The sequence below is a fragment of the Acinonyx jubatus genome, chromosome A2, assembly GCF_027475565.1.
Source record: "Acinonyx jubatus isolate Ajub_Pintada_27869175 chromosome A2, VMU_Ajub_asm_v1.0, whole genome shotgun sequence".
In the NCBI taxonomy this organism is placed as follows: Eukaryota; Metazoa; Chordata; class Mammalia; order Carnivora; family Felidae; genus Acinonyx; species Acinonyx jubatus.
This window is the reverse complement of record NC_069383.1, coordinates 110,873,988-110,899,512: the sequence shown is the minus strand read 5'-3', so window position 1 is coordinate 110,899,512 and position 25,525 is coordinate 110,873,988. Positions and strand designations below refer to the sequence as shown.

The 25,525-nt window shown below is 54.5% G+C and overlaps 1 protein-coding gene across 4 annotated transcripts in view; it reads right to left on the bottom strand.

Moving 5' to 3' along the window:
• Positions 1–9,336, bottom strand: part of FBLN2 (fibulin 2) — a 61,567-nt gene extending 52,231 nt beyond the window's left edge. For all 4 annotated transcript variants that reach the window (XM_027042738.2, XM_027042739.2, XM_027042740.2 and 1 more), the window contains exon 1: positions 8,023–9,336. In XM_027042738.2, coding sequence (XP_026898539.2) covers positions 8,023–9,304 — 1,282 coding nt within the window. In that variant the 5' untranslated portion in view covers positions 9,305–9,336. The remainder of the gene's footprint in view (positions 1–8,022) is intronic.
• Between the last annotated feature and the right edge of the window lie 16,189 nt (positions 9,337–25,525).

The following is a 25,525-nucleotide window of genomic DNA, read 5'->3' as shown; positions in this document are numbered from 1 at the left end:
CATGAGTGTGTTCATTTGTGAAGACGTATTAATGCACTGTGTGCTTCTGACAGGTTCTATTGATTATACTTCAATAATGTTACAAAAAATATCTAAAATATGTAAAGAAATGCACAATGACCCAGCGCTCCACACCATGGCATAGCATAAAGATATTCACTAGAGCATTGCCTTTTTTTTTTTTTGACAGAGAGAGAGAGAGAGAGAGAGGGAGAGAGAGAGAGAATCCCAAGCAGGCTCCACACTGTCAGCACAGAGCCCGACTTGGGGTTCCATCTCATGAACCGTGAGATCATGACCTGAGCCAAAATCAAGAGTCAGATACCTAAGTGACAGAGCCACCCGGGGAACCGCTAGAGCATTCTTTTCAATGGCAAAAGGCTGGAAACAAGCTGAACATCCATCAGGAGGGACTGGAAAGTAAAGCTGGAACACAGGCTGGTAAGGGAACTCTCCACATACTGACAAGGAAGAACTCCAAGATGTGTTGTTAATGGCAAAAAAGCACAGGGCAGAACGGTGTGCATGATATGTTAGTGTTTGCATACTGACCAGTGGTTCTCAAGTGTGGTCCCAGGCCCTGGAGGGCTCCCAAGGCCTTCCCAGGAATCCCTGAGGCAGCATTATTTTCATAACAACACTACATCACTTGCCTTCTTCATGCTCTTTGTCCCACGAGTATACAGCAGAGCTTTCCAGAGACAACATGACATTGTGATGACGCCATCGCTTCAGCGGCTAATGGAATGTGTGCTGTGTGGTCTGTGTTTTCTAGAATTTTCTGAAGTGAGCTCATGAAAAGATGGTCAACATCATCAGGCATCAGAAACACTGCAAATCAAAACTGCAGGTACCATTCCCAGCCGGTGGGATGACTGTACTCAAAAGGACAGACAATAACAAGTGTTGGCGAGGATGCGGAGAAGTTGGAACCCTCACGCATTGTTGGCGGGAATGTAAAATGGTGGGGCTGCCGTGGAGAGCGGTCTGGCGGTTCATGTGATGAGTAAACATGCCGTCACCACATGACCCAGCAATTCTACCGAGAGAACCAGAAGCAGCTGTCCGCACAAAAGTACGTACGTGGGCATCGAGAGCAGCAGTGTGCCCCTAATAGCTGAGAGGTGGAAACACAATGTCTGTCAGGGGATGAATGGATGAAAAACACACTAATCCACACCACAGAATGTTATTCAGTCACAAAAAGGAACAAAGTACAACGCTTGCTGCAATACGGATGAACCTTGAAAGAATTATGCTAAGTGACAGAAGACAGTCCCCCGAAGACCACATATTGTATGATTCTGCATCCAGGAATGTCCAGAATGTGCGAATCCACAGACAGAAAGTAGCTTGGTGGTTGCGGGGGGCTGAGAGAAGGAGGAAATGAGAAGGGGCTGCTACTGGGTGTGGGGTTTCTTTTGGGAGTGATGAAAATGTTCTAAAAGTGGAGTCTGATGATGTCTGCACAACTCTGATAAAAACTACTGAATTGTACACTCTTAAAGAGGGGACTTTATGGTGCATGATTATATCTCAATAAAGCTGTTCTGAAAGAAAGAAAGAAAGAAAGAAAGAAAGAAAGAAAGAAAGAAAGAAAGAAAGATGGAAGGAAGGAAGGAAGGAAGGAAGGAATACAGAAAAAGGAAAGGAGAAAGGGAGGGAGAGAGGGAGGGAGGGAGAGAGGGAGGGAGGGAAGAAGGAAGGAAGGAAAGAAAGAAAGGAAAGGAGAGAGGGATGGAGGGAGGGAAGGAGGAAGGAAGGGAGGGAGGGAGGGAGGGAAGGAACATAGTTTTAAAAATTAAAACAAAGAAACCCACTACAGGCCTAGCCTTGGCCTGTGATCCTAACTATGGGGAGTGGCCATGAAATGCACCCATTTCCTCCAAGTGCTATATGCTGTGGGACAGGCAAATACAGGGAGGGCCCAGCTAAGGCCACTCAGACCCACTGTGTCTCCAGGTGCCCCGTGGGAGCCAGGAACCCACCCACCCCCCACACTGGGAGACTGCAGCCCCCTGCCCAGCTCTACCGACACCTCCAGAAAAGCCCCCATCCCCTCTTAGTTTCTCTTCCGTGAAACAGAATGGCCACACAGACCACGGGAAGAAAGTCTCTGCTCTCACAGGTGCCCCCAGCACAGGACCCGACCCCACTGCCAACCAGGGCCAGGCCGGGGATAGAACCGGGCAGCGCTGGTCCAGCCAAGCACAGAGCGCGCACCCAGTCTGCAGGGCGGGCAGCCCCCTCCCAGCTCCCCCGACAGCCCGCCTGGGGCACACAGGCCTGGTGTGCCCACAGCTGCCAATGTTCAAGGAAAGCCCTAGAGCTGAAATTTACATGAAACCTTCCCATTTCAACCTATTCCCAACAAAATTCCACTGCTTACACAAGTGCTCTGCAGAAAGAAGGTAATGGGCGGACCGAGGGGAGGGGCGTGCGCCATTTTGACAGCACAGCAGGGAGACGCGTGGGCAACACCGGCCCACGTCCTCACTCCACGCAGGCCTTGCTCCTAACGCCTTGGTCCTCACCACAGCCTCGGGCCCGTGCAACCGTGCCATTCTGTCAACAAGGAAAATGGGGCTCAGAGGGGGTGACGTCCCAGATGTCCCAGGCCCCAGATCACACAACAAGTCAGTGGTGGGCTTCAGACTGAGGACTGACGGCGGACGTGCAGGGTCTGTAGCGGGGGGGGGGGGGGGGGAACCCTTGTCTGCCCATCCTGTCGCTCACGGTAGGCCCCACATGGCCCTAGCAGTCAGACACCCCATTTCAAGGCCCTGTGGTTTGGAGTAAGGACAGGAAGGGCTGGCCGGGCCCTCTTGTGAGCTCTCCCGGCCGGGCTCTGCTGCTGAGTAGGGTCACAGCCCCCACAGGGCGACTCCGTCCCCAGCCTGCTCCAGGAGCCTGGAGCTCTTGCAGGAGGTAATTCTGTTGCATGCGACCTGGGCTCAGGGGTCCAGAATCCCAACCAGGTTCCCTCAGGCCCCACACAAATTTAAATCTCCCGCAGGCCAAGACGAGAAGAGAGGGGAGGGTCTGTGAGGATCCTCTGGGGAACAGGAAGAGTCTAGGCAAGTCCCTTTCCTAGAGTCACGGCCTGGTGATTCTGGGCAGGAGGTAGGAGGGGGCAACTGGAAACCCACAGACATAGGGAAGGCCCAGTGATTGTCCTGTGTCCCTCCTTCCAGCACCCAGAGGGAGTGCTGCACTGCACAAATAAGATCATACCACCTCCTGCCTTACACCTTCAATGGCTCCCCACTGCTCTTGGGACAAAGACCCAAATCTTCATCCTGAGGATCAATACCATCACGGTCCCCTACCCCTCCCCAGCTTCATCCCAGCCACACAGCCTCCTTTCCATCGATTTCACTCCCTCCAGCTACAGGGCCTTTGCACGTGCTGCGTCCTCGGCTTGAAGCACTCTCTTCTCTCTGCTTGCCACCTACTGGCCACTCAACAAGCCCTCGTGCTCAAATATTACTTCCCCCAGGAAGCCTTCCCTGATCCCCAGGAGAAGTCAGATCCCCCGAGACAGACTCACAGAGCACACCCACCTCCTTCCTCAGCCCTAGTCATGGCTCAGAATGTCACTGGGTCATCTCTCCCACTAATCCGTAAGCTCCCCAGGAGCAAGGATGGTGCTGGGTTTTGTTCTACACTGTCCATTCAGCATCTGCCACAGCCCATGGACACACCAGGCACTCAGAAATGACAGGGATGAAGACAAGAAGAAACGCAAGGGAACCCTGGATCCAACATTCCCTGCATGTGTGTCCTCAGACGAGCTGCCTGATGCCTCTGCTGTGACCTAAGGGGGCGGCAGTGAGTATTAAAGGGGTTAATTATCACAGAGTTCTCACGACGGTGCTGGCACAAGTCACAAACACTACAAGGGGTGTGCAATTAATACAGTTATTTGAGTTTACAGTTTCTCTGTTAACTGGAATGTCAAAGCATCCAAGGATGCCTGCCCTGCAGAATCTGATTACATGAGGGTCCTGAGTAAGGGGCCCCTTTCCTGCGACGTGGTCTGGGGGCCCACAGGGGTTTGGCTGGAGCCTTTTCCCAGGAGGGGGAAACTCCGACTTCCTGAGGGCCACCCTGCCCCTTGGGGCCCAGAAGGGCAGTGGGGAGAAGTCCCTGGCTCCCTCCATCATGCCAGCCCAGTGGCAGAAGGGGAAGGCACTCTCACAAAGCCCCCTGAGTGACAACAGACATCAGACCCCTTCTCCCCGGCCCAGAGAGCCAGGCATGTGGCTTCCATTAGACCACATCTGGACATGCTCAGAGGCAGCCGGGATCCCTGGCACGGCTCCGCCTCAAAGACGAGACCCCCACCCCAGCAGGGCCTGGGGCAATGGCTGGAAACTTCCTTCTCCTGGCCCCAGGGCTGCCATGGCAACATGGCTGGGGGTCATTTCCGGCCCCACGGCCTGCCTCTCAGCCAGTCCCACTGGTGAGCAGGGCAAAGCTACCTCCCCAGCTTCTCCCCACTGAAGGCCCCTCCATCACTTGGGATGCCCCAGTCCTCTCTCCCCACAGCAGCAGCCAGGGGCCTCTAACGTCCCCACTTCCCAAAGGATGCTCAGTCGGGCACCTGACCCCCACCCATGAGCTGTGTGTCCTCAGTTGCGGCCACGAAGAAATCTGTGTGTGTGCTTATCCATTTAATACCCATCTCCGCCATCAGACCTCGGAAGGGAAGAGGCTGTGCCAGCCTTGTTCGCTGGCACACCCCTGGCACAGACAGCGTGCTCCAAAAACATCTGTAGATTGGAGAAGAAAGGGGGAAGAACCACGGCTAACAGTTTTAACTACTCAGCAAGCGCTGAGCTCCATGCTGAGCACTGGGCACGCATCAGCTCCCTGAAACCTCAAGACATCCCCATGAAGCAGGGACTTTCCTGCTTACAGACGGAGAAAATGAGACCGGAAACGGCGAGCCGCCTGCCTAAGTTGTACAGGTAGTGGAGCAGAGTGCATGGATTGGTGGGTGGCGGTGGGAACACTGGGTGAGACGAGGAGGAAAGACGGATGGGGTGGTGGGAGGCAGTCCGGTCCTTGTTTATCTGGCCAGGGCCAAGCTCCCCCAGCTCCCAGCGTCCCACACCTTCCTTTTCTTGCACACCAAAAAGTGCAGCCGCCTGTCCATGCCCTGATGACTCTCTCTGGGCTTTCCATGTGCTGGGCCCTCTGCCAGGACAGCCCTCAGATGGGATAAGGGACACCCAATCAGGGGCTGCTGCCCCCAAGCAGCCCTCCCCAAAGGCCACACCCCAAAATCCATCTGAGAAAGCTCAAGGCAGAGAAAAAAAAAAAAAAAAAAAAAAAACTAGGGCTCCTCAGAACAAAGAAAGTCTCCAAGATTCCAAAGGCCCAGAACCACAGAGAGGCCTCTGGAGCAAGAGGCAGGGGTGGGGGCGGAGGCTACAACCCAAACACACTGCATGTACCATGCTCCAGCCAGGCCTGCAAGCTCTCCCCGGCTACACATGTACTTCATTACAGCCCCCACCCCACCCCACCCCACCCCACCCCACACAGGCTCCCCACATCCTGCAGGCTCAGGGCTGGGTGAGGAGGAGCCCCCCTGAAGCCCACTGCCCTGGGTCTGGCCCATCAACTCCCCCTGTGGGACCTGGAGCCACTCCTCTCTGACCCGCACGTGCTTGGTGCTCAAGAAGAGCCCACCTCCCCGGCGTGTGGGAAGGATCCAGCCACGGCAACGGGGCCTGGCACCTGGGAGGTGCTCGGCAAGGGTAAGTTCTGTGCCCTACTCGCCATGACCGGGCTGAAAGGAGAGCCATCTGGCTGGGGAGACTGACTGCAGGTCAGCGGAAGCCTGCGGCATCACCCCCTCGCCGCAGAGGCACAAGCTGTGCACAGTCTATGTCCGACCAGAGCCGCAGGACTTGAGAGCTGTGGGCAGCAGGGTGGGCGTCCGGGAATGCTGCAGAAATCCCAGATCCCTCTCCTCTCTCTCTCTCCCTCTCCCTCTCGCTCGAGAGGAAGAGAGACAGGGGGAGAGCGAGAGGGAGGCCCCCTCGTGCCCCCCCGCTCCAAGAAACCTTCCCAGACACCACCCAGGCATCCCTCCCTCACAGCCCCCAGCCTACGGACATGGACCATAGCGGTCCATTTCTGCCTCCCCAGGGCCCACCAGGGCCTGTTCACAGTGGATGCCTCAAGAAGGCTTATAAGGAACATTTACACAGAACACAATAGGGATTGAACGAGACGCAGACTCTCAGCTATGGGGAGGGATCTCTAGACCATCAGACACCCGCCTAGGGTACCCTCAGAGGTGAGCCAGGGAGCCAGGGAGGGGTGGTGGTGAGGGGATCAGACAAGGCATAAAGATTCAGGGAAAAGCTTCCTGGAGGAGGTGCTGCCTGAGCTGGCTGGGAACAGTGTGAGCAAATGGGTGGAAGAGAGGGAATGTGTCAGTATAAGGTGTTTGTGGGATGGAAGGGGAGCTAGGGTGAGAGAGGGTGACAGGGGGTGGCCAGAAAGCCCCCACCCATTCCCTTTTATTCACCTTATGTTTACATAGCACCAACGGTGTTGCAGGCCCTGCTGGAGGCCCTCAGGCATAGCAGAGGAAATGATAGATGCGGTCCCTTCACTCGTGGTACTAACATTCCACTAGGGGAGACAACATTAAAGAAACTATATACTATAATGCCAGGTATTTCTAGGAGAAATTCAAGCAGGGTAAGAGAAAGGTGGGGTGCTCTTTTAACTGGTCAGAGAAGGCCTCTCCGGGGAGGTGACCTTGAAAAAGAGAGCTTACAAGAAGGAAGGAATGAGCCAGATGGACACCTGGGAGAACATTTCAAGAGGGGGGAGCAAGTGCAAAGGCCCTGGGGCTAGAAGTTACCTGACAGGGGGTAGGAAGCCAGTGCAGAGTGGGTGAGGGGGAGAGACCCATAGGGACTGAGTGTTTAAGCCCCAGCCACAAATTCATATGTTAAAACCCTAATGGGGATGGTATATGGAGATGGATCCCTGGGGACATAATTAGGCCATGAGGGTAGAGCCCTCAGGATGGGATTAGTGCCTTTGTAAGAGATGCAAGAAAACGCGCCCCTTCTCTCGTGTATCTCAGGTGAGATATACCCTCATCAGCCAGGCAAAGACATAACGAGCAGACAGCCAGCTGCAAACCGGGAAGCAGGCTCTCACCAGACACCAGGTCTGCCGGCACCTTGATCTCGGCCTTCCCAGCCTCCAGAACCGTGAGAAACAAATACTTGTTGTTTAAGCCCCCTAGTCTGTAGCATTTCTGTTAAGAGCAGCCAGAAGAGACTAAGACAAAGGTGACGGAGAGGTGGTCCAGGAGGTCACACTCCAGACTGTGCCGAGCCCGTGGCCCGAGAGTGAGTTCTGGCTTCTACTCTGAGTAGGTGGGAGCTAGAGCAGAGTGCTGAGCGGAGCAGGGACGAGAATGACAGGTGTGTAGACAGGACCCCTGGCCGAAAGGGGTGGGGACCTGGTACCGGGTTCTCACAAGGGGCCCCAAGAGGCCACATCCCTTCTGCTGCCATGGCGGGACAGAGAACACAGCCCTGCCCTGAGGCTACTGTCAGGGAGGATGTGAGCAATTAGCTGTGTCTGCAAAACTCCCCACTTCCTGCCAGGGCACCTGTGGACCCCACTGGGCCCCACCTGTCCCTGAGTTAGAACCCTCCTCAGGAACCTTCCAGCCCTGGTAAGGTATGCCTAAGAAGCCCTCAAGCACAGCCCTAGAGGCACCCCAGCGCCTACCGCAATGGGGACCTCACCCCTACCTACCCACCCCATCCCCGGGAGCAAAGCCAGGGAGAAAGCTCCATCATGTTAGAGTCCCCGGCCCCGTAGTGTGGGGGCTGGGCTGGCTGCCTCTAGCCTGGCCCCACAGACTCAGCTTCCCCTGCCCCAGGCAAATGTGCAGGGACCTGGGGCACTGAAGGGGCCCTAAGGCTGCCCATCCCTGGGCTGAGTGCTCCTGGAGGAACTAGAAGAGAGTCTTACCTTCAGGGTTACCTCTGGGGACAGAATGGACAGAGTTGGGATCCGTGTCCTCCTCTGGCCGAGAATGGAGCAGCACCGGCGGCTGCCTGGGCACTTCCTGGGTAAGTGGGACCCAGGCTGCCTCACGAGGAGATGTCGTCAGGATGGTGTGGGTACTGGGCTTCGTCGTGCCCTCGGGAGAGCTCAGTGTGGACTGCGTCGGGGGGACGCTGGCTGTGCTTGACACCGGAATGGGCCCAGCTCCCTCTTGCCCGGCCCCGCGGGGAGTGACCTGGGCTTCCGGGATGAGGTTCTCTTCAGGCCCCACCCTAGCCTCTGCCTTGTCCTCCTGGGCAGGGAGACCAGGCCCAGCTGGGCCTTCAGTGGGCCGGCCATCCAGCTCCCCGGGGCCACCTGCGGCTGGCTGCTCCCTGAAGGTCAGCTCCTCTGTCTGCCCCTGCCCTGCCCCGTGGCTGTCCTCCGTCACTCTCCTGGCTTTGGCTTGCACGGGGGCCGGGGGACCCAGGGCAGCAGCCGCCGTGGGCCTAGGGAGGGCGGCCGGCCAGGGGGTGGCCTGGATGGCGGAGGACGGCTGACTGCCACCTCCCAGAGCGGCTGGGCCCCCTGGGCCCGCCTGGAGCTCTCCCGCCAGGGCTGCTGCAGCTTCCGCCTCGCCCACCTCCTGGTCATAGCTGTAGGGGTCCTCGTAGTGCCTCTCGGGGTCACCCTCCTCAGCATCCGAGAAGTTCCCGGTAGCAGCGGCACCTCCATGGCAACCGGGGAGCTGGTAGCAGATGAGCTCACCCCCGCTGTCGGGACAGTGGCAGGCCCGGCAGGGCGGGAGGTGGACCGTGTGGCCAGCAGCATACTTGCGACCGCCGTGGATGCAGCCCACCTGGCCGCACTGCGGGCAACTGTCGGCCACCAGCACAGCCTCGATGCAGTTGGGGGGCAGCTCCGGGCACAGCATGAACTGGCAGCTGATCTTGCCACCACCAGGCGGACAGGTGCACTCGGTGCTGCCGAAGTCCACGAAGTAGGACTGGCCGGCAGGCACCCGGCCACGCACAAAGCCCCCCTGCAGGCAGTCGTAGTACTGGTAGCCTTCACAGGCACAGCCCCGCTGCACACAGGTAGCACAGCAGGCGCCCGGCTCCAGGGCCTCCTCGATGCAGTTCTCCAGCGGCGGGCACTCGACACCCGTGCAGTCCTGCCTCGGGGCCGCCGTGCCGGCGCTCAGGCCCAGGGCCAGGGCCACGGCCAGCGCCAGCCAAGCTCCTGCGGGCTCCCAGAGCAGCGCCATGGTCCCACGGCCAGTCCAGATGCCGCCTCAGGATGAACCCTGGGGGGAGCAGAAGGAACACCCGTCAGCACACAGGTGGACGGAGCGTCAGCCACCTTCATGCAGGCGTGTGCGCCCCTGGAACACGGCTCACCCACGCACACGCTCCCGGTCGCGACTGCTCAGACGCACAGACGGGGGCATCCACAGTCGCTCAGGCACCACAGGTGCTGACGTCCTGTCACCAACACGGCCCCAAATCAGGGCCGCTGACCCCCCCCGCCCTCACCTGACATATGCCTCCTGAGAGGGAGCCTCCTGCCCACAGTCACATACACACACACACACACACACACACACACACACACACACGACCACCCAAAAGATTTCTGTTCTGCAGCCATCCACCCAGCGGCTTGGGCTGCCAGCCAGAGGATGTGGTCAGACAGACGCTGAGCAGGAACAAGCCCCCCCCCCCCCCCCCAGCCAGCCAAGCCACCCCACCCCGACTGCAGCCCTCAGACCCCAGGGCTCAGGAACACCCCCCAACAGACCTCCTTGGACTACAAGCTTAGCCATAGGAGAGGTTCCTGCCAATGTCCTCAGCTGCCTCAGCAAATGTCACCACCATTCCCAGAATTATCCCCAAAAATTCTGTCCTTCACACCACCCACCCCCACAAGACCTGTCCACTCGCCTCCAGAACAGCTCTCTACCCTCTGCCCTCTTCTCCTCATTTCCCTGGCACTCCCCCACCTCCAGCCTCACCTCCCATCTGCCCTAGGATATGCCCGTCACGCTCCCCGCCCTCCCCAACTCCACTCAGCCCTTTCTCTGCGAAGCCGTGTGACCTGAGAGCAGCTGACCCCAACACACTGTGGCCCCAAGCCCTGTCGACGCTTCCCTGCTCTGGCAAGGGCAGATCTGCCATCCGGGTGGGAACCGCCCTGACCCTGCCCTCACTCCCAGACACGGGCTCCTTCTCCACCCACCGCAGCGACCTAAGCTATTGTTTGCAGTCACTTTGCTAAAACCGGCTGGCTTTCTAAAAACAGGAAGGGGAAGAAATACACAATAAAGTGACATCTCTAGTATTTTAAGTGTTTGTCATTGCAAACCTAAAAATATATAATAATAACTTCTTCGAAGTTTCTGATGGGAGGAGAGAGGAAGCAGAGAGCAGAGCCACCACTGTTTCTAGAAGACGCAGCCTCGTGCTGCCCGCCGCCTGGCTGCGCCCAGGCAGAGCGGGCGGGCGGGACTGGAGTTCAAGGGTCAAGGGGACAGTGACAGCAACTCAGCAGCACCCAGCACGGCGGGACAAGAAGGTCTGCCTCTGCTGACCAGTCAACCAGAACTGGTGCTGCGTTATGGCTTCATAAGACGGCTTCACGGCCGTTCTGCCCATGCAGACACTCTGGTGTGGGGAGGCAGGCAATAAACCCACAGCAATTTGGCAGATTACTGAATGCCCGGCCGTAAGAAGCACAATGGAGAAATGAATGACAGAAAGCAAGGAAATGTGACAGGAAGTCACTGGGCTGTGGGAAAGCCTATTTTAACAGGGGTGGTCAGGCAAGGCTTTTCCAAGGAAGTGCCATTTCAGCTGAGGCATGAATCAAAGGAGACGGCCATGTGAATATCTCTGGAGGTAAAGGCATATCTGTATGTCAGCTGGCCAAATAGGAAGCGCAAAGGGCCCGAGGCAGGACCAGCAGGGGGGAGATGAGGAACAGCAGAGGGCCACCACACCTCGGCAAATGAGCAAGGATGATGTGGGAACAACAGTCAGATCAAGCAGTGCTTCTGGAAGCCTTGGATTGGAGTCTGGAGCCATGTGATGGGACTCTTTACTTAAAGGAATTCACCTGGCTGCTGTGTTGAGAACAGGGGAGCTAGACAGGAGCAGGGAGACCAGGGAGAGGGCATGAGATGGCCAGGGTGGCAAGGGAGGGGAAGCAAGAGAGGATGATGGAAAGGGGAATTACTGAGAAGGTAGAACTGACAAGGTATGCTGATGGACTGGATGGGGTGTGACAGGAGAGGAGTCTGGGACGAGCCAAGGTTTTGGTCTGAGCCCCTGGAAGGATGGAGCTATGGCTTCCTGAGGCAGAGAAAGCTGTCAAAGGAGGGCCTGGTTGGGGGGGATGCAGCCCAGTTTGAGCCATGCCAAGTTTGAGAAGCCCAAGGAAAGCCCAAAAGATGGCAAAGACACCGACAGACATCCCCACCCCTGACCCGAGCTGAGAAGCCATCTCAGAAGGCGGGTGGCTCCATAACGTGCGACTAGGAATGGGCCATGGGAAGACCCGGGGCCTGTGATCCCCACTGACCAGGGGGATGGCCCTCTACCTGAAGATGGTGGGGCACAAAGGCCCCAAAGCGGCCCTTGAGTCCACTGTCAACAGTGTCATTTAAGGAAGGAAATCTTCGCAGACCAAGACTAAAACCCTCTTCCCACCTCTACCCCAATCACACAAACAACACATCCCCCAGGGGCAAACATTCCCACCACTGGCTGGCAGGCTTCTCCCAGACCTTCTCCCAGAGGAACTTTGGTCCCAGCCAGCCCTGCCACACTCCACCCACCCCACCTCACTTTCTCCCACGAGCTGGTCCCCTAGTTCCTCTCGGCCCCCTGGGTGCCCTGGCCCTTGATCCCCCCAAGCGTCACATTCTGCCCACACCTAGGTGATTCCAGATCTTGGGGTCGCCCATCACTCCCACCCCAGGCCCAGGGGAACCATAAAGAACATCAGGCCCTGACTTTGTGTTCTCATTTGCTGTGCAACCCTGAGCAAGGCCCTCGCCCTCTCTGAGCCATTTGTATATAGTGAAGAGCTCCATCACACCTTAGGTCACAGCAGGGGGCCCACAGGTGCTGGTTAGCCGAAAGTGTGTTTTGTTTGTCCCACACAGTGGGTTTTCGGTTTTAAATTAGTTATACCAGCATTTACAAATTAGAAATGTTCATGTGAAAATTCAGGTGGGAAGGGAAGGGAAGGGAAGGGAAGGGGCGGGGAGGGAAGGGATGGGGAAAAAAGGAAATCCAGGTTTCTGACTCTTCCTGAAAACCACCAAGCCCTGGCCACCCTCAGATGTCACACAGGGTATGGGCTCCTATAGTCTCCGTGGCCTCATCACTCACATACATGTGGTTGGGTGTGCTTGAATTCAAGGTCCCCCAAGGTCTGCCCCTAAACTGGAAACCTCACGGTCATTCTATGATCTCCAGCTGAGAGAATGGAAGCCTGGGGCCCTCTACACGCTGCTCAGAGCCTCCTGGTGCCGTCTGAAGGTTGCGTGCCCACCTTTGAGAAGGGTCCACAGGTGAAAAGCTTTCCTCCGTTCAAGGATGGACCAAGCTGCTAGGGGAAGGGGTGAGCTCCCTGTCCCTGGAGATAGGCAAGCAGGGCTGGAAACACACAGGTGAGAAGTAGGAGGCCACAATCTCCACACTGCTGGTTCTCAGATTCAAACATGTCCCTCCTGGAGACTCCAGCTGCTGTTTTCCCACGGCCCCCACAGCAAGTGGCCCCCTTAATGTCTGGCTTCTGCTGACACCCCCTCCCTCCAATCTAAAAAGAAGAGCCACAAGAGGAGGGGCTGAGAAAGGGAGCCTGACCTCCCTGCAGGGGGGAGCCCCAGCAGCCAGACTGTGGTCACAAACAAAGAGCCTAGAGCCAGGCTGCCCAGTGCCTGCAGGCTGGGTCACACACTCCCAAGGTGGGAACTTATTAAGGGCCAGGCAAATGCAGAGCAAAACTCTCACAGATCAGACTGGCAAAGCTGGCAAGTGTTTGCACATTAGTAACAAGAAAATTGTTATTATTATAATGCTAGTTGGCCTAAGTGACCACTGGAGCAGACACCCTGGAGAGTGACCTACATGCCTTCAGGCCCACATGGGCACGCACTGCGGGCTTGCAGAGTTCTGCCGCCAGCAAACTATCCAAAGAAATCTGCAGCAGGTCCACAGGCCCACGGTCGTCACCGGGTATTCATCCCGTGGTCGGTGGGGATACCACAGCAGGTGCGGGCCACTGTGCCAGTTACCTGTCCCTAGATCCACTCCCCTACCCTTATCCACCCTGCTCTGCACCTGGGAGGCTGACCTCTTCAGACTGGAGGTTCCTGCATCCTTCAACAGCAGCCAGAGGGAAGGAGAGAGAGAGCGGGGAATCTATTCCCCATCTCCCTCCCTTCTTCCCTCCAGGGCAGGGGTTTGGTCACAACTCCAGTTGGGTGACCCTGCTGGGTTCTGAGAGCTGCCTCTCCCCTACCCCTGCAGGCCCAGGGCTCCAAGGACTCCCCACCCACAGCCATGACTCCAAGAACTGCCCCAACCCTGCCCACACCTCTGCTCTAGGTCTCCTCATTAACCACTCCTCTGGTAAACCGTGTGAGCCCCACCCCCACCCCATTTCCGGCTAGGACCCTGACAGACACACACCCACAAAGACCCTACAGAACCCTAAGTCAATGATTTGGTGTGCACAGAGCAACAAGGATGGACCTTAAAAACAGAACACTAAATGGAAAAGGTAAGAAAAAGCACAAGCCAGCCCGACACCGTTCATGCGGAGTAAAAATACACCCGCCCAAGGTAAAACACACCATTTGCAAAACACAGGCAAACAGAAACGCACTGAGCAGAACTGGATGTCTGCCATAGTGGGGAAATGGAATGGCGTGGGGAGCAAAGATAATGGGAATAAACCAACCAATAAAATAAAAGCAGGACCCTGCAGAGACCAAGATAATAGTGTGTTATTATTGAGGAGTATAATTAACTTAACTATTAGTGCCTGAGGTCTAGCTGAATAAACAAAAAGAATCCCACGTCCTAACTGGGCCCCCTCTACAAGCAGGAACCCCACCAGCCTCAGGGAGGGTTCAGTGGGGGGTCCTTCCTGCACCCAGCTCCAGGGTGGGGCACGGTCCCATGACCACACTCAGCCAAATCCACAAAGCTTATCCCCTCTTCACTGTGACTGGTTGAGGGATGGGCCTGGGAACACCAATGAGACTCAGAACCCCAAGTCCTCCCATAGGGGAATGGCAGTGGGGATGCAGGGCCGCGTGGATGAGGCCCGGCAGCTTCCACCTGGGTCTCTGAGGGCACTGGGCCACCAGGGAAGAGGTGTGACCACCCTGCCAGCGAGACCGCATGAGCCCAAGATCCATCCCTCCTGGTCACAGCACTGGGCGTGTGAGTCCACTCTGGATGCCCCCCATCAGCCCAGAGGCCAGGTGAACACCACTAATGTCCCCAACTGATGCCATGTGGAGCTGAATAAAGGGCCAAGGCAGCCTGAATTCCTGAGCAAATTCCATGCTGCTGTTGTTGTTGCTTTCCTCTGCCAAGGGTCGGGGTCGCTGGTGATGCAGGGACAGGTAACCAGAACCACTGGGATCTAAGCAATGAAAAGCAGATGATCCAGACGGGGGACACCCCACAGGACAAATGTCCCCCGCCTGTTCGGCACATAGGAAAAGCAGAGAGAGGAAACAGACCTGAGATAGAGCAGCCCAATTTGTGTGGGGTCCTGACTGGCCCCAGGTGTGAACTAACCAGATGAGAAAGACATTTCATCTACTTGAGGGGTTGCAAGGACAGAGTAAGGAGCAGCCCATCATTCTGTGAGCTGTGATGGCTGGCACACGCTGGCATTTTTTAAAGATGAATACTTCAGGGTGCCTGGGTGGCTCAGTCGGTTAAGCGGTCAGCTTCGGCCCAGGTCATGATCTCACGGTCCGTGGGTTCGAGCCCCGCGTCGGCCCTGTGCTGACAGCTCAGAGCCTGGAGCCTGGTTCGGATTCTGTGTCTCCCTCTCTCTGACCCTCCCCCGTTCATGCTTTGTCTCTGTCTCAAAAATAAACATTAAAAAAAAATTTAAAAAAAAAGATGAATACTTCACCTTTTTTATTAATACTTAATTTGGTCATTGTGTCTGTAATATGCCCTAATATATTTCAGCATGAACAAAGGTCAAAAGCAAAATGGCAAAATGTTCACAACCGTGAGATCTAGGTGATGGGTGTCTGGTGTCCTTTCGGGTCTCTTCTGTTTCCGTTTGCCACTCTCTACAATGAAGAGCCACAGTGGGTGTGTAGGGGGGACTGAAGGCCAGGAAGCCACCGACACTCACATCCGGGAGTGTGTCCCGCTCAGGGGGGGGGTGACTCTTTGACTCCCTAAACTGGAGATCCCAGAGCGGCCTCCAGGCAGGACCAGCGGCGGGGGTGGGGGGGGCCTGCAGTCACGGTCTGGGCTGCCACAGCTTCCGTCTTTGTTGATCAGACACCTGCTGTGGATGGGGCCAGTGGGCATTCTGATGTAGCCTGGGTCAGGTTCTCACGGGTGGGGGTGGGTGCACACTCAGGAAGGATCCCTTCCCAGGGAGCATCCCCCAAGACAGGTGGCTAAGCGCACTGTGTGGAGACATGCCTGCTCTCTCACCACCCCTCGCAGGGTTCCAGGGGCTGGCAGCATCAGGAAGGGAAGTCCCTGGCACAGCGGAGTCAGAGGTGCCCTGGGTGCTCGTCAAACCTCAGCTACCCTCCCTCGCTCTGTCTGCAAGCTCCTCTCTCTGCTGCCCTCACTGCTGCTGCTCCCAAACTCAAACACACATCTCTGCAGCACCTCCTACAGCTCCCATCCACAGCAGGCCCAGATGAGAATGGTCTGGGCCGGCCAGGCCACCCTGGTGTCCCCCAGATGGCCCTGGGAGACACCGATTCATCGCCAGGGCCGTTATCAAAAGCGGGGTCTGGCTCTATACAGCGTCAAATCACAAGATAAGGAAATGCTTCCTTTCGCCCGTTCTCTGATCCTTCTGGTCTCGACAAGAGCAGGCTTGCCAAAGCCAGCAAATAAAAGCATGAGACATGCAGTCACAGTGGAACTTCAGATAAGCAACGCGTAATTGTTTAGCACAAGTATGTCCTATCTTATTCATCGTCTATCTGAAATTCCAATTTAACTGGGCACCCCACATTTTTACCAGGAAACCCCAGACAGAAAGAAAAGCCCAGGTTGGTGCTGGTATGGCTTCAAAACTTTTTAAATATTTACAGGGGGTTCTCTCTTTTTACACAAGAGACAGCTATATGAAAACAATGGGACTTTCAAGCACCTGGGGATGGACAGAAGGGAAATAAACACACAAGACACTTGTAGACTCACCAGTTACAAACATGTGAGTCATCAGGACCACCTGGCCCTGCTCCTTCCAGAAGCTCGGCCCACACAGCTGCCCCCTGCGCCCCCCCCCCCGCCCCGCCCCCCGCAAGTCCAGCCAGAGAGGGTCACAAACCAGCCGTCTGCTCACCGTCCACGTTCGGGGGCCCGTGTGTGCTTTTGAAATTAGTTGCTGATGTTATAACATTTCAGTGTCATTAATGTATAATGAACTTAATGATAACATTTAAAACCAGAACACTTTGGGGGAACCTGGGTGGCTCGGTTGGTTGAGCGTCTGACTCTTGGTTTCAGCTCAGGTCATGATCTCATAGTCGTGAGATTGAGCCCCACGTTGGGCTCTACACTGAGCGTGGAGCCTGCTTGGGATTCTCTGTCTGTCTGTCTGTCTCTCTCAAAATAAATAAACATTTAAAAAAAAAAAAAGAAGACTTTGCACTGAAGCTAGACCCCCAACTTCTCCAGGAAAACCAGAAGGTAGGACCTGACAGCAGGGTGTCTCTGGTCCACGGCAGGTCCAGAGTCATTCCCCGTTGGCATCAGTGGACTCCCTGGTTCCTCTCTATCCCTTCGGACCCTCCTGGGCCTCGGGCTTCTCTTGTCCACACCCAAAGGACGGAGGCCCAGAGGAGGTGGGAATTCCTGCTCCCTCCTGCCCGGGGTCACCTCCTGAAAGTCCTGGTCTCCTGGGTTAGGACCCACCTCTTCTCTAAGTGGTAGACAGTGGGGATTTTGCCCCTTGCAAGGATCCCCCTACTGTCCAGGTAGCGCAGGAGGCCACAGTATGTCAATCCTAGCAGATTCCGACAGCATCCCAGTCGTACAAGATACACAACCATGGCGAGGAATGTGGGAGTTACAAACTGTCTTTCACGGAGACCCCCAGAAGCAGAGCCTGACATGGGTTCTCATGCATGTGACTTAGTGGGGGACGACTCTTGGAAGAAAGGGAAGGGACGGAGGGGACAACACTGGGCAAAGATGTGCTACTGGCTGGAGTCTGGCACCAGCCTGATCCCTGGGGAGCCTTGTAGTGCGACTGGCACCCCAGGGCTCATCCCATTCAGGGACCTTAGACAGTGACTGGCCAAGGGCCATGGTGGGGTGAAGGGGGAAGGATAACTTGCCGGGCATGCAGTGGGAGGCAAGACCTGTGGGCCAAGGACGAGGATCTGGAGAAGGATGCAGGTGGGAGCCACTAGCAGCCAACACCTGGGGCAGCTGGGGGATGAGTGTGCCCCCAGGTGACAGGGACCAGACAGGGCACCAGCAATGGCCACAGCATCACACACACACACACACACACACACACACACACACACAACCAGGCAGAGGCAGATAAAATAGTACAGTCCTACAAAGTGTCCCAACACCTACCTTTAATTTATAAGTCAGTCTGAGATCACCCCAAGCTCAGAAAGGTGAGAAATAATGTACTGAAACAGCATTTGCACACCCACGTTCATTGCAGAATTATTCACAACAGCCGAACGGGAGAAGCAGCCCAGGTGTCCATCAACCGATGAGTGGATAAATAAAATATAGTCTCTATATACAATAGAATACTACTTGGCCTTAAAAAGGAAGTTCTGACACAAGTCACAACATGGATGAACATTGCACTAAGTGAAATAAGCAGGCACGACGGGACAAATACCGTATGATCCCACTTATATGAGGTCCCTGGTGTCATCAAGCTCATAGAGATTTAAAGTAGAATGGTGGCTGTCAGGAGCTGAGGATGGGGGAGGTGGGGAACTGTCCAACGGGGACAGAGTTTCAGTTTGAGAGACACAAGTCCAGGAGATGTGATGTTTGCACAGCAGCGTGAATGTACTTAATGCCACCAAACTGCACAGTTAAAAATGGCTAAGACGGTCCATTCTATGGTATGTGTATTTTATTTTATTTTGTTTGTTTGTTTGTTTGTTTGTTTTTTATGGTATGTGTATTTTACTACAGTAAGAAGCAAAAACGCACGCACTGTGGGGCCGGAAGTGAGTTATTAGAGAGCACAGAAAGGCAAAGAAAGAAGGATTGCACTGAAGGCCCAACAGGAAACCAGGGCTGTTCCTGAGACCTCCCCTTGATAGTAAGCTTCCTGGCAGCCAAGGCCAGAAGGGAAATCAAAGGATGATCCAATGCTCCTTGTCTGATCAGAGGAAGTCATCTAGTTCATCGAGAAAAATAAACTTGTTCTTGGCACAAAATATTAGCGGGGATTTTAGCTGCTGGCTAGGTTCATATTCAACGATCACTTCCTCAGTGCCAACACAATGCCAAACCCTGGCCCCAGAGTTTCCAGGGAAGGTCAGATCACCAGTAAAAGGTAGCATGGGGGTTTGAACGCAGGTCTGTCCAGCTAAGGGAATACAGCCAGAGTCCTTTAGCTTGTAGATATTTATCACACACTTGCTACCTCCCAGCTCCTATTATAGGTACTGGGATGTGGCAGAAAACAAAACCAGCAAATGGGGCCAATGTCCTGGTGGAGGGAAAAGACAAGGAACAAATAAATAAGAAGATAATACAGGCATTGTTTAGAACAGGGACTGGGACCCTTCTTTGGCAAGAGTGGTTAGAGTAACCACATGTAAGAGGTGACATCTCAGCTGAGACTTGCCTGGCAAAAATGTGGTGGCCATGCAAAGATCTGGGAAATGGCATCTCAGCAGAGGTAACAGTATGTGCAAAGGCCTTGAGGCAGGAACCAGCCTGACACACTGTGGCTGATATGCAAGGAACAAGGAAGAGAGCAGGATGTGGCGAGATGAGCAGCAAGAGGAGAAAAGGTGGAGGAAGCGATGTGAAACTGAAAAAAGAGAGAAGCTCTGAAGAGGAGGTCCACCAGTCCCCCAGGTGCAGCGCCCCCCAGAGAACTCAGTGAAGCATCTAGTGCATTTAGCAGACACTGTTCCAACAGGGTCTGAGAATTCAAGAGGGAACTGCAGACATCCTTTTCAAGGAGCCTGAGGAAGATTCCAGTCTATAAGGTCCAAAACCAGGTAAAATCTGAACAACATCATACAGGGAATGCAAATATAGGAGGCAGAACTGAAAAGCCAAGCTAGAATGGTCACCATAAAAGTCTGGTCGGGGGGTACCTGGTCAGGGGAGGGAGACAGGGAAGGGCCAGAGGAGCTCCTGGGGGTGGGCGGGGGTCCTCTCGATTCACCCAGGTAGTGGTTACACGAGGGCTTGTTCAAAGGTACACTGACTTTTATGTACTCTCTTTGTATGTGTGCTTTTTCACAATAAACGAGTTTTTTTAAAGAAAAGAAAAAAGGGCCAATTATAGTAGCCCAGGAAAAGAAAACAAGAGCGAGAGAGGGTGTTGGCAGAGACATGGGAAGGGGGGGGGGGTGTGTGTGTGAAAAACAGTCACAAATTACCAAAAGAAAAGTGATCACGTTTGGCTTCTGTTTTTGCAGTCTTATTTTCCTTCATTTCCTTGTGGGCGAAAGTCTTTATAATTGCTGGCGTCCTTTGCAAGAAGACAGGGCTGGCCGTGAGGAGAAGGGTTACAGGGCCAAGGGTTTGTCCGGGAGGTGGGGGTCTGGGACAGCCTCAGCGGGAGTGTGCCAGCCAAGAGCCAGGCAAGGCTGAAGGCACAGGTCAGTGGCCTGAAATCCCCGAGGAGGCGGGAGGAGCTGGGGACAGTGTGCAGGAGGACACCGCATCTCTGAGCTGGGTGCAGAGTGCTGAGGAACATCAGGGCCCCGGGGGGGGGGCCGTAGAGAGGGGCAGGGAGCCTTGTGTCCTCACATGCTCACTGGCCCTTGGGGATGGCCAAAGGGGTGAGCTCATGAAAACACTGTGAAAAATTATCCTTCAAATAGAACAGCCAGGGTAGTTTCCCCTCCCTACCCTCTCCTCCCTTAAAAAAAAAAAAAAAAAAGAAAGAAAAAAAAAGGAAATGAATAAAAAGCTCCTTACAGGCTGAGCGAGAGCTGACCCTGTGTATATAATCACTAATCTCATTACCAACATAAGCAGGTGAAAAATTACAAAGATGAATGTCCGTGACTTATAATCAACCTTTGAGGAAAGAAAATGTTGCTTTTGGCACCGGGAGGGAGCTGCTATTTTCCTTCCCCACAAGTCACAACTCTGGAAAGAGGAAATGCTCCCAGAGAGGAGCGATGAGAAATGGGCCTGCCCACAGCCACGCTGAGCTCACTGCTCTCCCCACCTGGAGTCCAACGCCCTCCACCCGGCCCCAGACGGATGGGCAGTGTCACACCCTTGACCTCTCCCTCTCTCCGGGAGATCCAGGCATCTTCCACCCAGCCCGCCCTGTCCCACCCTCAGGAGGCTTTTCGTCAGATCTCCTCACACCCCTGCTCAACATCCTGAATGGTTCCCTTGGAGAACCCAGGAAAAGCTATGCATAATACACCACCCTCCACCAATGAAAGGGAGAATGTGAGCAAAGCTTGGTAGTGGACAGGGGGTGGTTTCTGACCATCCCATTGTATATTTACCTGCCTTCCAAGAGCAGCCTGGGGGCTTCATTCTGGCATCCACACCACCACCCCCCATCCCCCACTATCAGGGTTTCCTATTCCTGTCACGACATGCGGAATTCAGACCCGGACACCAGGCCAGCACGAGCCCAAGAGACCCAATACAGGTGAGATTTGGGGCAAGTGGTCTCTCTCTTTCCTACTGGACTGGACATGAAGTGATTTAATGTCCAGGATCCCTGAAACCATCTCATCCTCAGGTGGAGGATGGCACCAACACCCAAACAAGAAAAACCCAAGAGGTGGGGAAAACAGAAACAGTGATAGCTGTCGAGAACCTGGACCCAGCCACGCCTAATTGAAAAACTGACAGGAACCCAGCGTGTTAAGCTAACCAGGACCAGGTTTTCTGTCGCTTACAATTGAGAGTCTTAACAGAAAAACGGGCAAATACCAAAAATTTCTGTGTATCATTTTAGGAGTCTCACAGACCCCTGGTTGAAGACCCCTGGCCCAGGAATAAAGTGAAAACCCCTAAGGGTGGCATTCAAAGTCCATCACCATCTAGCCCCACCTATCTTCCAAGCCCATTTCCCTCTGCTGTCTTCCATTCACCCAATTCTTGATAAACTGGAAACTCTGGTTCCCAACCCCTCATCTTTGCTTATATCGCTGTCCCAGACCAGGGTGCCCTCTGTTATGAATCTCTGAGGACTAAAATCCCAGCTCCTACTTTAAGGCTAAGCCTTGTAGATAGACGGACAAGTGGATGGCTGGGTGGGTAGGTGGGTGGGTGGGTGGGTGGGTGGGTGGATGGATGGATGGATGGATGGATGGATGGGTAGATGTGTGGGTGGATGGGTAGATGGATGGGTGGATGGGTGGGTGGATGGGTGAATGGGTGGGTGGATGGATGGATGGATGGATGGGTCGATGGGTGGATGGATGGATGGGTGGTGAGTGGCTGATGAGTGGGTAGCAGGTGGAAGATGGATGGATGAGAAGGTGGATTAGTGGATGGGTAAGTGAAATGGTACGTAGATAGAGAGTTGATGAAGAGATGGATGGGTGAACAGACCGATGGTGGACAGATCATAGATACATGGGTGGGTGAATGGATGGCACACAGAGGACAGACGGAGGGGAAGGTGGGTTAATGGGTGGGTGTATCAGCGTGGGAATGAATGGCTGAGGCACGACTCGATGACCAGGCAGGCAATGGATCAGTGGACAAGTGGAGGCATGAATGGTAGGTGGGTACACAGGTGGTCGGGCAGCAGACAGGTAAGTTCTCCTGATGCTCAATCAGTGCTCTTCCCAGACCCCCCCAGAAAACCCTAGAACAAGGCCAAAGACTCTCCTATAGGCCAGCATCTCAGACAATTCTTGGCCACGGTGAATAGTTCGGAAGCATAGGCCCCAGCGTCGCATTGGCCTACATTCACAGCCTAGCTGAGCAGATTCCCACAGTGTGACCACAGACCAGAAGCTGAGCCTCATTTTCCCCATCTGTTAAATGAGAAGCATCATGCTCTCCCTACAGGGTGCTGTGTGCTAAAATAAAGAATTATGTGCAGAGTCTAGCCCTAGGCATGGCATAGTCAGAGCTGACAATAATTTCCATCCTATTAAAATAAAATTGTTCCAGGACCTAGAAAAAGAAAAGGGGTGGCCTTCTCTCATTTTGTAAGACTAGGAAAATCCTGATACCAAAACCAGACGTGGATACTATAAGAAGAGAGAAGTATAGGCCAGTTTCACTTATGAATCTAGCTGCCAAGTCCTAAATAAAATACCAGAAAATTGAATCCAGCAGCATATTATGGGGATGATAATAATATATTGTGCCCAAACAGCGTTACCTCAGGAATGCAAGGGTAGTTCAATATTAAAAAATAATGCAGTTCAATAAAAGAAAAATCCTAAAGGATCATCCCACTAGATGCTGGGGAAAAAAATTCAATAAAATTTGACATTTTGCGATTAAAAGCTCTGAGACTAGTCAGCTCTTTCTGGTAAAAAGGACCACCTGCCAGGCTCCTATGGAAATGGATTCACCCATCCCCCCCTCCCAGAAAATAAACTGGCCTTGGGGGAATTTAATGCTTTTCCCAAAGGAACACAGAGGTGGGATTTTAGGCACTGTGGCAGGCCAGTGGGAGAGAATACACGAGGATGTGTGCATGTGTACGTATGCACGCACACACACACACACACACACACACACTCTCCACACGTGCTGGGCCATCCTCCCCTTCTCCAGCCCCAGGCAGTGGGTCACTGCTCCCCAAGGCTCCTGACCATTCCCTTCTCCTTACCTTTGCCCCCTCTCCTTGGCCCAGACCACGTTGTCTATTCAACACCCCAGGGACTTGCTTCCTGCTCCCTGCCACATCCCTGGCCCCCCAACCTTGTTCAGAGCTCCAACAGAGCCCATCCGGTCCTACATCACTTCTCTACCCCCAGTGTAGACAGCCCTGCTGACATCACCACACACTGTCCTGGACAGGCTCATTCTGCCATCAACCGCATTTCAGGGATCCTATCCCCCACCTAACCAGATGGAATGCCAAGACTGGAAGTTTCCTTACCCATACTTAGAAGCTGACATCTTACACTGATGTGTCCATCTGCTGGTCTCCCCAACTGGACTGTGATTCTGAGGCAGGAATCCTGCCCTCCTGTTCAGCCTTGACCCTGGGTCTAGGCCACAGCAGGTGCTCAAAATGTTTTGGGTGGGTGGGTAGATTAATTAATTAGTGTGTATGGCCCCAGAAAAGGACTGACAGAAGACACAGGATGACTTATAAACATGAGTGTTACCAACACTCATCCCAGAAGGGTCTTTTTTTTTTTTTTTTTTTAGTGTTTATTTATTTTAGAGAGAGAGAGAGGGAGAGAAGGAGTGGATGAGTCAGGGAGGGGCAGAGAGAGAGGGAGACACAGAATATGAAGCAGGCTGCAGGCTCTGAGCTGTCAGCACAGAGCCCGACGGGGGGCTCGAACTCACAGACCGTGAGATCATGACCTGAGCCGAAGTCGGACACTCAACTCATTGAGCCACCCAGGCGCTCCCCCACCAAGAAGGGTTTTTGAAATTGGCAAAAACTTGCCTGAGGTCACCTGGAGAGTCACGGCCCAAGCTGGGAGCCCCACACCATAACCGCAGGTGCGCACCCACCCTTTATACAGAAGCCCTTTTCTCATGTGTGCTCTTTGAGCCTCATGACTCCATGAAAGGCAGGGGTGGAGTGTAAAGGGACAGGCAGAAAGAGACGAGACAGAAAGGCAGACAGAGAGCAGCAAAGACCAAAAGCCAAGGAGACACACAGACAAGACACAGACAGACAGGAGGAAGAGATGATGGAGACAAGCAGGCAGGGCCGGCCCACAGCAGCCCCAGGCTCCCTTGGCTGCCACGGCATCTCGAAGGAGGCACCAGCCGGGGAAACTCTGTGTCACTCCCCGGCCTTTGCTGTGCCCAACGCCCCTATTTATTCGCAGGGCCCTGAAATTCAGGAATTTCTCAGGGCTGCCAGTGGGGCGGCAGTGTGCAGCAAATGGTGGGTTCTGGCCCAGGCTGCGGCATAACCGTTGGGCCCCTGGTGCCATCAGCTGCCCCGCCACAGCACAGACAGACAGCAAACAGGACCGAGCTCTGGACTCGCCCAGGCTGCTGGGCCACTCCAGTGTGTGACCCTCTGAGAAGCCATCTGCACATGTGCCCAATCAAAGCAGCCTCTCAGCAACACGGGGAGTGGGGGATGGGGGGTAGGGAAGGGACTCAAGGAGATGATGTAGAGACCCTAGCACTGTGCCTGGCAAACAACAGGCACTCAATACATGCTCAATATTTTTAAAAATTACTGTTCCCAGCTACTCTAAATCTGTCACACCTCCTCAAATCTGCCCGTTTCCTCGGTTCCCTCTGCCAGGCACATCCTTCTTCCTCTTAGCAAGCTCCTATTCATCCCATCCCCTCACCATCCCCTCCTCTGAGAAAGCTTTCCTCAGAGTTCACAGATGCTTCTTTTGACCCCCCTGCACTCTGTACGTGGAGTGCCTGAATCTTCACAGGGTTCACGGACAAGAAGGATGTGAACAAGAGGGTTAAACCAAACCCTCGGGGAGTAATGGACTCTGCCCACATCCTCACCACGGGGTAAGTGTGGTTGGGTTGGAGGCCAAGACCCCACAGCCCCCACCCCCTCTCTCAACTCCCTGTTTAATGAAGGTCTAGCCCAGACGGGCCCCTCAAGTGAGATAGGAATGGGGAAAGAAAGTGTAGGCCATTTATACAGAGCAATCCAGTGATGCTGTGGGGATTCCCACCCTTTTCTCCTGGCAAGAGAACCCCAATTTCCCTCTGGGGAGCCACCCTCTCTCGGGCTACATGGACCACATGATCCCAGAGCTGCCAGGCCACCTGACTGCCACATGGCTGAGCCTGCCTGAGAATAACACAGCATGGAGGATGGAGACACAGTCCTAAGGGCATCTTTAGAGCCCCTGGATACAGCCAAGCCTGAAACTACACCCTGTACTTTTCATTCCATGACTTTTCTTTTTTAA